The sequence below is a fragment of the Orcinus orca genome, chromosome 15, assembly GCF_937001465.1.
Source record: "Orcinus orca chromosome 15, mOrcOrc1.1, whole genome shotgun sequence".
In the NCBI taxonomy this organism is placed as follows: domain Eukaryota; kingdom Metazoa; phylum Chordata; class Mammalia; order Artiodactyla; family Delphinidae; genus Orcinus; species Orcinus orca.
The window spans coordinates 17,415,199-17,431,102 of record NC_064573.1 but is presented as its reverse complement, the minus strand read 5'-3'; the positions used below and the strand labels follow the sequence as shown (position 1 = coordinate 17,431,102).

General features: G+C 36.4%; 1 protein-coding gene across 9 annotated transcripts in view; it reads left to right on the top strand.

The window, feature by feature from the left end:
* Positions 1–15,904, top strand: part of WDR7 (WD repeat domain 7) — a 389,035-nt gene that overhangs the window by 208,053 nt on the left and 165,078 nt on the right. For all 9 annotated transcript variants that reach the window (XM_049698641.1, XM_049698642.1, XM_033421490.2 and 6 more), the window contains one exon: positions 5,586–5,807. In XM_049698641.1, the coding sequence (XP_049554598.1) occupies positions 5,586–5,807 (222 nt within the window). The remainder of the gene's footprint in view (positions 1–5,585; positions 5,808–15,904) is intronic.

Below are 15,904 nucleotides of genomic sequence, written 5' to 3'. Positions count from 1 at the left end.
TTTTAGTATGGTTAAGCTTTTAGGGTGTTTTCCCCCTTTGGTTACTATAAACTATCACAGATCAGTGTCATACTTTGAATCTGTACTCACGTGTACATGCTAATACTTTTACTAACATTTCCTCTTTGTCTTTAAAAAGTTAGAAAAAATATCCATGAAGAGACAGAAATGCATACTGTGGTATCAGATTGGAAGATATGTCTTATGTAACTGAAATATTCTTAAACATTTTAATTGAAGCTTTTTACAAGAAATGTTAATTCATGAAATATGACTTTGGAAGTTACAAAATAATTTTATAACATTGGGGGAACATTATTATAAAGTTGTCTGCATGTGATTTGAAATACACCAAACACAATAAAGCAAATTAGGAAAATAATAGCTAAAATTTTACATGAAAGAATTAGAATATTTTTAAAGATGGATCTATTTTCTGTTGTCTCATTTCAGATTTTGTCTTTCTATACATGCTTTAAAACTAATGGCAATTTTCCTAAACTAACTTTTTTTTTTAAACAACAAAATGTGACATGCAGAAGCTAAGAAACTGTAGCAACAACAAGAGCAAATCTTTTTCGTTCTCAATCGCACCAAAATTTTCTTGGAATCCAAATAAACAGTAACTACTCTTTGATGTTACCACCTCAGCTTCCTAGATAACTAATCGCCCATTTTTCCTTAAGAGCTTTAATGCCACTTTTTTACTCAGGGATTCCTTTCCAACTCTTCACATCTTTGTAATATCTTTCCATTTCCATTTCTTAGATTCAGCTGGGTCTTCTTGCCCACATCCTATTCTGTCTCTCAGCACAGCTAAATAAATGGAATTTAAGTATACTAAGAAGCCTTGTGCTCTAGGTTTTTTTTTTTTTTTTTTAATTTGGCTTCTGGAAGGGCCAGACCTACCTCTCTTGCAAGGGTTTTAAAATTTTTGTTTTACTTTTGTTTTAGTTAATGAGGATTTTTTAAAGGATTCAGAGCATGACACCAAATATCTTTCTGTAGTGTTTCTATCAACTACCCAGACCTCACCAGGATCTGGAAGCCATCCACTTCTCTGCATCTCCTATTTAACATCCCAACACCAAACCAACCTGAATCTCTCACTTTCATTTCTACAATACCCTGTTTATTGCTCATCTCATTTCCAGCATTCTTCGTGCACGCTCAGAGTGTTTTTCTAAAACCCTAAATTCCGTTGTTCAAAGGATTGAACAATGCGAATATGACCAGTAGAGTCATCTATGATTTGCCCCTTTCCTGACTGTCGCCTCACGTTCTACCATTCCCTTCTTGCTCATAGCATTGCAGCCCCGTGGCCTACTCTTGCAATAGAAATCAACAAATTCTTTATGCTTTAGGTTCTTACACGTACTGTTCTCTTAGACCATAAAGTTCTCATTGATTTTTCACCTTTACATTTCTAATTCCTGTTTAGTTGCCTCTAAATTCAATGAGGACAGGGACTTTGCTTTTCTTATCCCTATTAATTCATCTTAATTCATCCCGTATCAATTCATTAGTTCATATTTGCATAATGCCATGCACACACTCCATCTTTGGTCCTTATATGCTGAATGACTGAGGAGCTGATGGAATGAATCGTGAATTCTGCCACCACTGGTGCTCACTGTTTTCCACTTGACCATTGCATGAGCCGTCTTTTGCTTCTACTTGACACCGGTCTTGCTTTACCTCACAGTCCCCCTCCCATACTACTGCTATCATGAGCTTTCTGACAGTAAATCTCAAGTAACCAGCTTATAGAGAATTGTTCAGTGGCTTTCCATTAGCCGAAAGTTAAAAGTCTTCAGCTTGCTGTACAAAGGCCTCTTGTTTTAGTACCTATTTAGCTTCCCCTTTTGTCATTCCCTGCCTTACTTGCAGTAGTATAGAATGACAAAAGGAAAAAAAGAAACAAACGAAGAGACAAAATAAAACATCTAAAAGTATTCCGAGGCCCCTGCTGCTAATTTCTTGGTTGGCATACTGCTCTGAGGACCCTTCACTGTATTGATTTAATTAATGTATAGAACAATGGATTGAAAGAAGCCAGAAAAGCTGGATGGGTTAATATTAGAAAGAGCAGAAAGCTGACCGCCAATCAGGATGGCTTCAGAAGTTCACTTTTGAAATCCCTCTGTACCAAATGTGTAGCTATGATGGATTAAATATACAAATAGAAAACCAACAAGGCATAACTAGGCTCAAGAAAGATAGATATCGTTGTGGACAAGTAATGGAATAGAAATGCAGTGATCTGGACTAAAACCAATAGTTGCTTTCCAGAAGCAGGCTTTGGCTCCTATGAGCAAAGAGGACTTAAAATATGCAATGAATAGAGCTTAAGGCCAGGAGCTAGTTTATGGCTTCCTCGGTTCCTGGAAGGACATGGAAAGAATATGAATACATTGCTATTCAGTTAAAATTGAGGTTGTATTATTAAAGGAGTAGAGGAAAATGGGTGCTCACTCTGTGACTTGTACTGTTAACCATAATAGAAAATAATGAAAAGAAGTGAGCTGTGTTCAATCTGGGAACCTAGAAATAAAGCAAAGAGAAAGAGAGAACAGAGAGAAAACCTAAAGGAAGTGGGAGAAATAATAAAAATAACAGCAGAAATTAGTGAAATAGAAAGCTGAAACAGTAAGATCAAAACCACAGTATTTTTGGAAATCTGATAAAATATATATTTCTAGAAAAACTGATTAAGAAAGTCATGAAAAATAATATTAGAGAAGGCACAAGGAAATAATACTTAAAAGGATTCGTAGCAACTGATACAATTGAGATTTTTAAATCATAGAGAACACTCTAAATAACTTCAGACCAATACATTTAAAAACTTAGATGAAATGGGTAATTCTAAAACTATAAGCTATCCAAAATGATTCAAGAAGAAACAGAAAATCAAACCAAATAACTAAGTATTACAGAAAATGAATTCATAATAAAAAAATATTCCTTCTTCCACCCTTGCACCTTCCCTGCCCCTGCATCCCCTACTCCCTGATTCGAGAAGGGCAGCATCCTGAGACACAGGCCCTGGTCATTTTAGAGGAGAATTGTCATCTAACTTCAAGAATCCTTTAACTGTTTTCAAAGAATTGGGGAGTGAAAACCCAGTTTTGGAGGCTTGTATTATATTGCTACCAAGACCCAACAAGAATAGTACATGAAAAGAAAATCATAGTTCAATCTTGCCTATGGACATAAACTCAAAAAACTCTATTAGCAAATTTAGTTCAGAGTCTGTCTATTGGCCTATTTACCTACCTACCTACCTACCTACCTACCTATCTATTGATCTCCATTCATCCATGTACTCTGAGTTTACCCCTGGAATGCAAGCATAGTTCAAGGCCAGAAAATATACATCTCAGGTAACATTGATATGGTTATATAATAGATAGATATAGATATAATAGATTAAAAGTATTTGATAAGGTGAGGATCATGGTGACCTCTAGGGCAAGAGGGAGGCATAGTAACGTCAAGACACAATCCATGGTAGGCTTTAGTTATATCCACATTAATTAATTACTTTTAAAAATCTGCAAGCACCTATGGAAAACATTAAGATTTTATGAAGTTACTTGTATACATGTATATTTCATGATATTCTTTATATATTCTCAATGTAATTCTTTTGATGTTTGTGATATCGTATAATAAATGTCAAACAAAAAAATAAAAGGTAGACCACTTACAGAAACAAGTAGAACTAGAAAAGGGTAAGACTGAGCAAAAGACCAAATCTTGAGAGCATTTGGGAGAATGAATGAGGTGTAGTTACCTTAGAGAAAGGCTGGGAAAGTAAATTTTAAGAAGTAGTGTTATGTGTTAAGAGAGTAATTCCCCATTACCTAGTTACTGATACTTTAATAAAGATTTCGAATTGTTCTCCATTATGTTTTGGGTGTCATGCTGGCATTTCTTCTGCATATGAAATTATACTGAGCTTTGCCCAGGTTGTGAGTACTTCTTCAAACGGCAGGTTGGGCTTCTGCATTCTGGTCCATCTGGACAAAATATTCATCCTTTGCCTTCATCTTGTTGTCCATCTCTCTTATTTCCTGGCAAACTTCCACTTATCTTTTGAGTTTTAAATTCAGCATTTCCTCCTTTTGTATGTACTAGTGAGCTTCTTGAGAACCTGGACTACTTATTTTCCTGTTTGCAATTCCCTGGCCCAGAGTAGGTGCTCGATAAATATTTGTAAAGTTAGTGGGCAAATTAATAAATGAGTTAGCAATTTTTTCTTAAAAACAGCTTTATTTAGGTATGATTTATATTCCATAAAATTCATCCTTTAAAATGTAGAATCCAGCGATTCTTAGTATATTTGGAGTTGTGCAGATATCATAATCTAATTTTGTAAGATTTTCATCTCAAAAACCTAGTACTCATTAGCCATCATTAACCATTTCACCTCAGTCCCAGTCTACTTTCTGTCTATATAGATTTGCCTATTCTGGACATTTCATGTAAATGGAATTATACAACAACACGTGGTCCTTTGTGACTGGCTTTTTTCCCTTAGCATAGTGTTTTCAAGGTCATCCACATTGCAGCATGTATTAATGCTTCATTCCTTTTTATTGCTGAATAATATTTTATTGGATGGGTGTAGCACATTTTGTTTAGACGTTTATCAGCTGATGGACTTTTGAGTTGTTTCTACTTTTTGGCTCTTATGAATAATGCTGCTATGGACATTCATGTACAAGTCTTTATGTGTACGTTTGTTTTCACTCCTCTTGGGTAGATACCTAGGAGTGGGATTGCTGGGCCATATGTTATAACTCTAACTGCCAAACTATTTTCCAAAGTATTAATAGTTGTATCATTGTACATTGCCACCAGCAATGCATGAGAGATTCAATTTCTGTACAGACTCAGTAATACATGTCATGGTCGGTCCTTTTAATTGCAGCCATTCTAGTAGATGTGAAGTGGTATCTCACTGTGATTTCGATTTCCATTTTTCTAAGGACCAATGATGTTGAGCAGCTTTAATATGCATATTGGCCATTCATATATCTTTGGAGAAATATCTATTTAAATTGGTTGCTCATTTTAAAAGTTGGATTTTCTTAATATTGAGTTGTAAGAAGAGGTCCTTAAGTATTCTGGATACAATCCCTTATTAGATATATAATTTGCAATATTTTCTCTCAGTCTGTATGTTCTTTTTACTTTCCTAATTATGTCATTTGAAGCTCAAAAGTTTTTAATACTGAAGTTCAATTTAAAAAAAAATTTTTAATTACTCATGCTTTTGCTATAAGATCTAAGAAATCATTGTGTAACCAAGATCATGAAAAAATATACATCTATTTTTTTTTCTGTAAGTTATTTAGTTTTAGCTCTTATATTTAGGACTGTAATCCATTTTGAGTTGATTTTCTTACATGGTGAGAGGTAGAAATCCAATTTCATTCTTTTGCACATGGAAAACTAGTTGTCCCAGTGCCATTTGTTGAAAAGCCTGTTCATTCCTGAGTGACCAATCTGGAATGTGTTTCTTATCATATGTATTGATAGTCTTTTAATTTCTATTCTTATGTTTTGGTTTTCAGGTTGCTTATCAAGTGTCCCACAGATGAAAAAAATTTCCACATCTTATGAGGAAAGACGAAAGCAAGCTACTGCTATTGTTTTACTAGGAGTAATAGGAGCTGAATTTGGTGCAGAAATTGAACCTCCTAAACTGCTGACCAGACCTCGAAGCTCTAGTCAAATTCCTGAGGGATTTGGTTTGACTAGTGGTGGATCCAACTACTCACTGGCCAGACATACTTGTAAGTTAAAAATTCCTAATGCCGATCTATTGCTTCTCAGTACATATTACCTGTTAACAAAATCTCAGAATATTGAACATATCCTGAGTTTTAGCTCAGATAGAATGCTTAAATGACATTGGAAAGCAGCACAATCTATTTGGCACATTACCCTGTAGTTATAGTTCTGGGACTTCTTTTTAAAAGTTAAAACATGGTCTTTTAAATGCTTTTCTTAAAATAACACATTTCTGAGCTTTGTGTTTCCACATTTTGGTCAAGACTTTAGCCAAAACTTCTAACTTCTAAAATAATTTCTGAAAAACTATGCATCTTGTCCTGAATGTGATTTGAAAAGTCAGGGGTGGAGAACCAATTTTTTATTTTTTAAAAATGTGTGTGTGTGTGTGTGTGTGTGTATAAATATATATATATGTATTTTAAAGAATGTGAATGAGGAACTACGAATTACTTTTGTAATTTAAAAAGTATTCCAATAAAATTATTCCAATAATGACTAAAAAATTACATTCAGAGCTCAAAGGGTTTGTGTCATATTGCTACTTTTGGTTCTGTGGTTGGTGTGTTAATAATAGGTAAGGGTATTTTATAATGAGGTCTTTTGGTCCTTTAGTGTCAGAACTCCCTTAGGTAAGGACAGACTGTACCTACCATATTGCAGAATCATTTCTAATAAATGTGCCATCTTAACTAACAAATATAATCCTACCGATTATATCAAGATATTCTTTGTAGCGTAAATTGCAGTGTGTTCTTTTGGGGTTTTGGCTTTTAAGCAAGGGGAAAAGATATAGGCTACTTTGTTAGTTATGACAGCAGACAAGTTCACCAGATCATTGTCACATACTTTTCCGGAGAAACCAGGGAGCCATTTTGGCGGCTTTATTATTAAAGACCTCCTACAGACTTAGCAGCCTGCCTATCCTCCCTCCCCACCAGACCCCAACCCCTTTTTAGATTCTTAATCCAACAAATACGTATTAGTGGTTGGTAATCTCTTGACCTCTGTTTGACATTGAGAATCAGGGAGTAATAATAGGAATACCACCACCAACAATAATAAAGCAACCACATAATTCTTTTGAGCATGATTTTAAGCTCTTTACATGCACTAACTCACTTAATCCTCACAATAACCCTATCAAGTGGGCTGTTCCTCAATTATATCCATTTTACACATAAGGTTTCGTTAACCTGGCTGAGATCCTTCCTCCAGGAAATGGCAGTTTTTCTCTTAACACACGCTGTTGGTTCTAGAGCTCATGCTTTTGACCATTGTGTAAACTGCTACTGCTCAATGGTTTCTGCGGAAAAGGGTTTAATGACTAACATGTGCTGTTAGTTTATAATTTAAAAATTTATTTTCTGTCTCTTCGTTTGATCATCAAAATAGAAATGAAGATTTCTTCAAAGTAGCTCAGCCAAAATGTAGTAAAACCTGAATTTGAACTCAAGCTTCTTGAGACCTGAAAACCCACACTCTTCCCATTTTCCCCCCGGGCACATCCACTTCCCCTCTCCTGCAGAGGCCTCTTCATCTTTTCCCAGGTTCTTCAGGTTCCCTGTTTTCCATTCATAAAACCCTGCTCAAATCTCACCTTCTCTACCAAGGGCTCTTTAATGGGCCCAACCTTTCTGTGTCACTCCAGATAGCCTAGGACTTATATAGAGAGAGCCTTATTTAGAATCTTGACATTAGAATACTAGAGGTTAGTGAAACCTTGACATGATTTAGTCCAGTGGCTTTCAAACTTTTTTGCTCACCATCTCTCTAATGAGTATCAAGAAATGTTAATCCCTTGCACATTTTTATATTGACAGCTAAAACGTTTTTGTTTTTTTAACATCTTTATTGGAGTATAATTGCTTTACAATGGTGTGTTAGTTTCTGTTTTATAACAAAGTGAATCAGCTATATGTATACATATACCCCCATATCTCCTCCCTCTTGCGTCTCCCTCCCACCCTCCTTATCCCACCCCTCTAGGTGGTCACAAAGCACTGAGCTGATCTCCCTGTGCTATGCAGCTACTTCCCACTAGCTATCTGTTTTACATTTGGTAGTGTATATATGTCCATGCCACTCTCTCACTTTGTCCCAGCTTACCCTTGCCCCTCTCCATGTCCTCAAGTCCATTCTCTATGTCTGTGTCTTTATTCCTGTCCTGCCCCTAGGTTCGTGAGAACCTTTTTTTTTTTTTTTTTTTAGATTCCATATATATGTGTTAGCATACGGTATTTGTTTTTCTCTTTCTGACTTACTTCACTCTGTATGACAGACTCTAGGTCCATCCACCTCACTACAAATAACTCAATTTCATTTCTTTTTATGGCTGAGTAATATTCCATAGTATATATGTGACACATCTTTATCCATTCATCTGTCGATGGACACTTAGGTTGCTTCCATGTCCTGGCTATTGTAAACAGAGCTGCAGTGAACATTGTAGTACATGACTCTTTTCAAATTATGGTTTTCTCGGGTATATGCCCAGTAGTGGGATTGCTGGGTCGTATGGTAGTTCCATTTTTAGTTTTTTAAGGAACCTCCATACTGTTCTCCATAGTGTGACAGCTAAAACTTTTTAATAGTAAGTTTAAACATTTGCAAAAGATATAATTTTGAGGCTATTGTGAATATTGACATTTAAAAATAAAACTATTGTTCTTTTAAATATATTCAGTAGAATATTCGGCATAACTGTTTGATATCCATAATCATCCATTAAAAAAACTGCATGACAGACTTTCCTTTAAATGTCAGAAATCTTACATCCTTGATTATTTTCCTTGAAGAGAGAAAATTTCTACTCTCACAGTTTTAGTGAAGGTGTTAATTTGCATATTTAGCATCCCAAAATCAATTCCTTTAAACTAACTGTGCCTTAAAACTACGTGTGCTTACAAAACTATGTGTTCCTTGAAAAGTTTTAAGATGCTCCCTTTTGAAGGGATTACTTATTTTGAAGGCTACTGATTTAGTCCAACATGTTTTATATAATATTTCAACAGCATTCATTTGTATTTTATATTTTCCTGCAAGGAAAGTAAACATAAATGTTGTTTCTCTGGAATTTTCATATAGCTTATTATCTTAGTATCTGTATATAAATGTAGGAACATCGTAAATTAATGAATCGCTGACTGATTTTCATCCAAGCCATTGGTTGGTTGCTAGGCAGATTAGTTTACACCTTAGTTATCTAGACTAATACTGTTATCGTCTGTTTTCTAACCACAGTTTATCTTTATATGAAATTCTGATATTCATGAATTTGCTTCTGTAGGTCTTTTCTTTTGACTTATAGTTTCATCTGCAAATTGTTACTGCTGTAACTAGAAAAAGAGGAAATGGGTTAGTTGAAAAGAGGCAATTTTTTAAAAGCTATATAGCACAGTAGAAATAGAGATTTTTCAAAGAAGCCCTAGGAATTGATAAAAGAACCAAAGGGTCTTAGTATTGCTCTCTGGTTTATTAAAATTCAGGGAGCTGAACTACAGTAAAGGGGTCCCAAAGCCTATTTCTGACATGATGGAAACCCTGGGCTGAGCTGTGCTATGGAGGGACTTTTGCCTGGGGCTACCTCAACTTTCCCAGGCAAGGGAAATAAAATTTACCCAAACATTTAAAATAGTGAAGCCTTTTGGAATCAAGTTTGTTCTTTGAGCACTTTGGATAAAGAATGTAGATGTAGATAGGGCAGAAGGTAATGTTTCTTAGCAAATAATATTTATAATTCATTGTAACAAAAGACAGATTCTGAGAGGTTTCTTAGCAAGCAGAAATCATATATAAAAATGAATAATATAGTACCTATTGGAACAAGTTCAAAATGTATAAAATGTCCGTGTTATTTTCCTCTTATTATGGTTGCCCTATTTTATTTTAATAATTTTAAAGTATTTTCAAGATCTCCTGAGTTTCTTTTGTTTGTTTGTTTGTTTGTTTTGTTTTTTTGCGGTACGCGGGCCCTTCACTGTTGTGGCCTCTCCCATTGCGGAGCACAGGCTCCGGACGTGCAGGCTCAGCGGCCATGGCTCATGGGCCCAGGCGCTCCGCGGCATGTGGGATCTTCCCGGACCGGGGCACAAACCCGTGTCCCCTTCATCGGTAGGTGGACTCTCACCCACAGTGCCACCAGGGAAGCCCCTGAGTTTCTTTTAACTTCCATCCCATTGTCCTTTATTTCCCTCAAAGGTCTTAGATTCCTTGGTGGTAGATTTGCGTACCATGGGGATTTTTAAGAATTGGGATGTCTTGATTAAATTTATGTTTATCAGTTTAAATCTTGCTCTCTTTTTAAAAATTTTTTTTGATTATTTGAAATCTGTAGATGGTTTATTTTATTTTATTTTAAAAATTTTTTGGCTGTGCCATGGGGCATGTGGGATCTTAGTTCCCTGACCAGGGATTGAACCCATGCCCCCTGCATTGGGAGCAAGGAGTCCCAACCACTGGACCACCAGGGAAGTCCCACATCTTGCTCTCTTGATTGGAAACAGTCAGATGTCTAAATGTTCTGTGTGTTACTTGGGCTCTTTTCAATGAGTTCTGTGTAATATTAACCTGCTATAATGTTAACCTGCCAGAAGTTACTGTATGTATCGCTATGGTATTTGTTTATGTGGCATTTAGAATGTATTGCTTCCATTAAATATTTAGTCTTTATGGCATCCTATTGAATGAGATAATAATTATTATCCTCATTCTGAGATAAGGCCATTAAGATACAATATTTTTTGAAGTTTAATTGCTGGAGTTCTAGCCTTCCTCGTAAAGCCATTCTGTGAAAACTCATAATGTAGTCAAATTCCAGTTATCCACATTGATGGGGAGGGCAGGGAGAGACACTGATGCCTAATTCAAAAGTCATACATAGTTTTATAATACATTTTATACTTATGTTGGAATATATATGAATCTTTTGTGGGTGTTACATTTTACATAAAGTGTCAAAATCACATATTGAAGACAAAGCTGAAGGACTCTGGAGATTAAGAGGCCTAGACCAGGCTACTCTGTGACCTTGTACTCTTGGGAAGCAAAGCGACCCTCTGGGTTGCAGTTTCCTCTCGTGTAAAAGAAAGAGCAGGAACTGTTCTGTCTTTAAAGCCCCTTTCGGTCCAATTAGTCTCTGCTTCTGAAGTGAAATGGAAAACATCCCAGGAAATTTCCCTTCTTCATCTTCCCAGTTTCCTCTCCATGTAGGGATGGATGCTTTCTTGTGTCTCATCAACTCAACTTCAATAGGGACCTTCCTTAATTTTTATTCCAATCCACAAATGAGGCATTGTTAGAATATCTTAGGGAATTATTTATAATGTTACCTTCTAGGTCTTTTGATTCATTCTTTCATTTGGTCTCTTCTGCTCATTTTATAATTGTGGAATGATGCTGGCGCATCTGTAGTAGGTCACATTTTGATCTCTCATTAGCTTTCTGACTTTGGGCAAGTGTCGTAACTCACTTCCCTAGGCAGCCCACTCTGAGACAGACTTGTGTGTGGGAGTATCCTTGGGATCAGTACCTTGAGGGAGTGAAAGAGGCAGGGTTTGGCAGAGGGAGAAGTTGAATTGCATTTCAATTGCTTAGAAAGCTTCAGTGACCTTGGGAACTCTGGATCTGGGATAGACTTTGGACTTGTCCTGAATTGAGTCTAAGGCCTCAGCCTTTAAGTCCCATGTCATTCAGTCATTGGGTCTGCGGTGCCCTGAGGAAGGGGTGTGATCTTGGGTGAGGCAGCTCTTTTCATCCTGGGGCAAATCCCACAGAAGGAATCAGCTGAGTCTTTTCAGCCATGAACAGCAGCATAAGCTTGGGGAGTGATTGCTTCCATCGTGGAGGGGAGGAGATGGGCAGCCTCTCCAGGCTTCTGCTCAGCATGTTACTCATTCCTGTGTGTCCCAGCTCCCCTTTATGTCCACAGACGTGGAGAGAGGTACCACCATTTATTTAACACACTGTCTATTCCAAGTCCATATGTATCTCTTGTTACCCTGCAAGACAGATATTTTATCCAACATGAGGCACATTAATAATAGCTGATTCCTGAGCGTTTACTCTGTGCCAGGCATTTTGCTATGCTCTTTACATGTATTATCTTATTTAATCTTCAAAACATATCAGTTAAACACTATTACCATTTATCAGATGAGGACACTGAAGCTTTGCTCAGTACTCACTGAACATTGATGAAGTTGAATTAAACTTTCTTCTTGCAGACAGTAAATTGAAGGCATAGGTCAAACGTTTTAACATCATACTGCTAAAAAGTGTCAGGCCTGGACTTGAACACTTGTCTTCCAAATCCAAATCAGTGTATGTTCACCATTTCACACAGCTGTCTTGTGTTATAAACAAGTGTGATTCAGAAATGGTGCTGCACAAAAGAGGGGCATGTTGGCAAGCAGCAGCTCACCTGGAAATAGGAGCACTGTTCAATCATTTGTTTAGGGATCTGCTGGTGCCACAGAGGGATAAACGTGTACAAAATCCACATCTCCATACTTATGAAAAGGTTTGCATCTATGTTGTGAAATATTTAGAACAGAGAAAGAAAATGAATTTTTCCCTGCAGTGGGTCTTTAGGAATTCTACAACGCCAGGGTTCTTCAGCTGGCCAAGGTGCATGGTGTCACTGATGTTACCTGGAAAATGCTATGTTTATGTGCGCTTGCATTTCTGTTCTGGAAAAATGTTCCAGATTCCATTCAATTCTCAAGAGACAGTCATTAAAATAAAAACAGTTAAGAACCCCAAGAGTTGGTTGGAATAAATGGCTTCTTTGTTATTATGATTTTTTGAAACAAGATAGAGTTATTTTCCTCTTGATTAGTTCAGTTGGAATACCACCAAATGGAAGCCTCAATTAGACGTTGTCTCAGGAATGTTTAAATTCTGTGAAACCTGTATTTAGAGTTTTACATTATTCTGGTGCTGTGCTTGATTTCACTTTGTTGTGGTCTACTGTCGTGAAAATGTCACCCATATACTTTGTGTACTTTCTAACCATTCATGTTTTATTTAGTGACTGTATTAATATTGGTTGAAGTTGATGTAATAATGAATTTATTTCCTACATTTTAAGGTGAGAAAGTTAAGCCAAATCTCAGGTGTTTTATTCAGCAAGATTGGGACCAAGTCACTGAATTGCAATTAATAACAAAACTAGCAGTGGTGGCAAGTTATGAAAAAAAGCAGCAACAATGATGAGGAAAGCATTGTTGCATTTGCAAGGGTAAGCAGTGACCCAAAAACATGGCTCTTTTCACTGGTCACACAAGAGCCATCAGATGGTGTTGCTGAGGTGCCGCTGCGGCCATAGAGTCTGCATTTCCATTTGCTTCCCCTTGTGTGTCTAACCTGGCCTTCCAGGCACCTGCGAGGGGACCTGCCTCCCTGCCTGGCTTCTTACCCCACTGTCCACCTCATTCTCTCTTCTCATTGTCCTAACTCAGCATCCCCTGTTCTTTACTGCCACTTCTCGCATGTAATTTTACCTTTGAAAATCATCCTGGTCCAGATGCCACTTGACTTGCGTTGCCATCACACCTCATTCTGGCTATGCTCTAACATCATATGTAGAATGTTTTAAAAATGCATGTGTCTGAGCCTCACCCTGGAGTTCCTATTCAGAAAGTCAGGGGTGGGGTTTGGGCATCTATGTTATTTTTAAAGCTTCATATGTGATTTTCATCTGTAGCGTAGCCAGAATAGAGGAACCCAGTAGAATATAGAGTCCTTCACAGTTATTTTACATTGAGTGTTCTATGGTAGTTCTGGTCACTAAACTACCTTAATGCACGAATTGTAATCTTCTTTATATTTTGAAGCGGAAGAGGTAGTGGGAACTAATCAGAGTGAATAAGTGACATTTATATTACTCTCAGAGCTAATTCTTTAGGTAGTTCAGCCTTTTTATTGGAATTTCATTATTCTGGATTGCTTGGGTTTGAATCTTGAATCACTACTCAGTAGCTGTGTGGCCTTAAATGCTTTTGCCTGTTTCTTTAACTAAAAAGTAGGAATAATAATATCACTTACCTCACAGAGTGAGTATTGTGAGGATAAGTAAATTAGCGTATGCAAAGCACTTTGAAAAGTGCCTGACGTACACGTGTTAGTTGAACGTTAGTTATTATTATCGTTACCAGAATCGTGTATAGAAGAATAAAGAAAGGAAATACATCTGCTATGTATTGGGACATATGTGTATAGATGACTTTTAAAAATCTTCCTAAGAATCTTATAAGGTAGGTATTACTGTCAACATTTTATATATGAGTGAACTGATACTCTTAAAAATTAGATAACTTCCTTAAGGTTATCTGTCTTATAAAGGATATGAATCCAGATGCAGTTTGCCCCCAAAGCTCATGATATTATATTCTACAATACATACTGATTCCTACTGCTTGTGGTAATCTATATTAGTTCCCAGAGGATTTATATACAAATGCACTTTTCTTTGGTCATATTATTATACTTGTGTTGAAATAAAACGCCAAATATTTTTGTAATTATTTATTTGTAATCTTATGTATTTGTATATTATTTACTTAGATGAATTTCTATATATTTATTACCTGTTTCTCATTTTAACCACATCAACATACTAAGCTCAGATCAAATGGGAAATTTCACTACTCTTGTTCTTACTTATAAATAATTCATGTTGTATAACAGCTTTATCGTTTTAACTGAGATCTGACGCTTGCATTACAGACCCTGTTTGGTGATGTAATCCCATCCTTGTTGTCCAAAAATAGTTTTAGTTTGCAACTCTTTTTGTTAATTTGCTACACTATGGGTTTTAGGCTCCTCTTCCATAAAACGAGTAAGTTGGACAAGGTTATTTCTAAGGCCACTTCCATCTAAAATTACACAGTTCTGTGAAATTATTAAAGTGATTTATTATTTTTCTAACTACAGAGCTTGTGTTTATTACTGCCACTTGAACTTGCTATCTTGTTTTCATTGTTCTTTACCAGTTGCTTTTCTGCTTTTAAAGGTTCTAGTATTCCACTGTTATGCCATGTTTGAAGCTGAGCGTCTTTAAAGTATTTTTCTGCCATCCCTCCTTATGGGTACCTCATATCAGCATACCAAGCTACAGTTATTTCCACAAAACTCATTCCCCACACGTGTCCAGCTTTGTGGACTTGTGTTATGTTGATGTAGTTGTACTCTAGACCACAGACCAGCAAACCATAGCTATGGATCAACCCTCGCCCCCTGCCTATTTTTTTCAAATTAACTTTTATTGGAACCCAGCTGTACCTACTTGTTTACATACTGTTTGGCATTTCACACTACAACAGCAGTAGTTGCTGTAGAGATTGTATGGCCTACAAAGCCAAAAATGTTTATTATCTGGCTGTTTACAGAAAAAAAATTGCCAACCTTCCTGTACATTATTTGAAACATTTGTTAGTGGTCCTTTCTGTTAGTGGTCCATTTAATATACAAAAGGGCTTTGAGGTGACTTTGTTAAAAATATTTCAGTAGCTAAATATAACATCTGTGGTACTCTGAGATCTATATCCTTATAAGAATGTAGTACAAAGGCCTTATACCAATTTTTTGGTCTAGAATGTAATGCAGCATTGGTATAAATCTCTGCCAACCATCTAATGTATGTACTAGTTACCTTGATTGAGTTGCAGATTCAGTGACAGGTTTTAGCATTGTATTGCTAGTGGCAACCCTTTTATTTTGCATAAGACTTTATTATATCTGATATTTAAGTAACCTTGGTCTGAAGTTTTCTGACAGCTCTGCAGAATGGTTCCTTCACATTTGTATGTCCTATATATGTGTGCTCCAGGGTCGCTGTAATTAACATATTTAATTCTGTAAGTTCAAACAATTTTATATCAAAAAGGGACAAAGGAGAACATCTAGTTTAACCTTTTCAAAAGCTGCAGAACTTTTGATGGTTCCCTTAGAAAGCCTTTTGTAGGAAGTGAATAGAAACTTTTCGTAACCTTGTTTGTAGATTCCCTGCCATGTCCTTCAAAAACACAGTTTCCAAGGATGTTGAATGGTAGGGAGCCCAAGACTGTTTGAGTGCTTTTTATACCCTAGCTTCCATGAT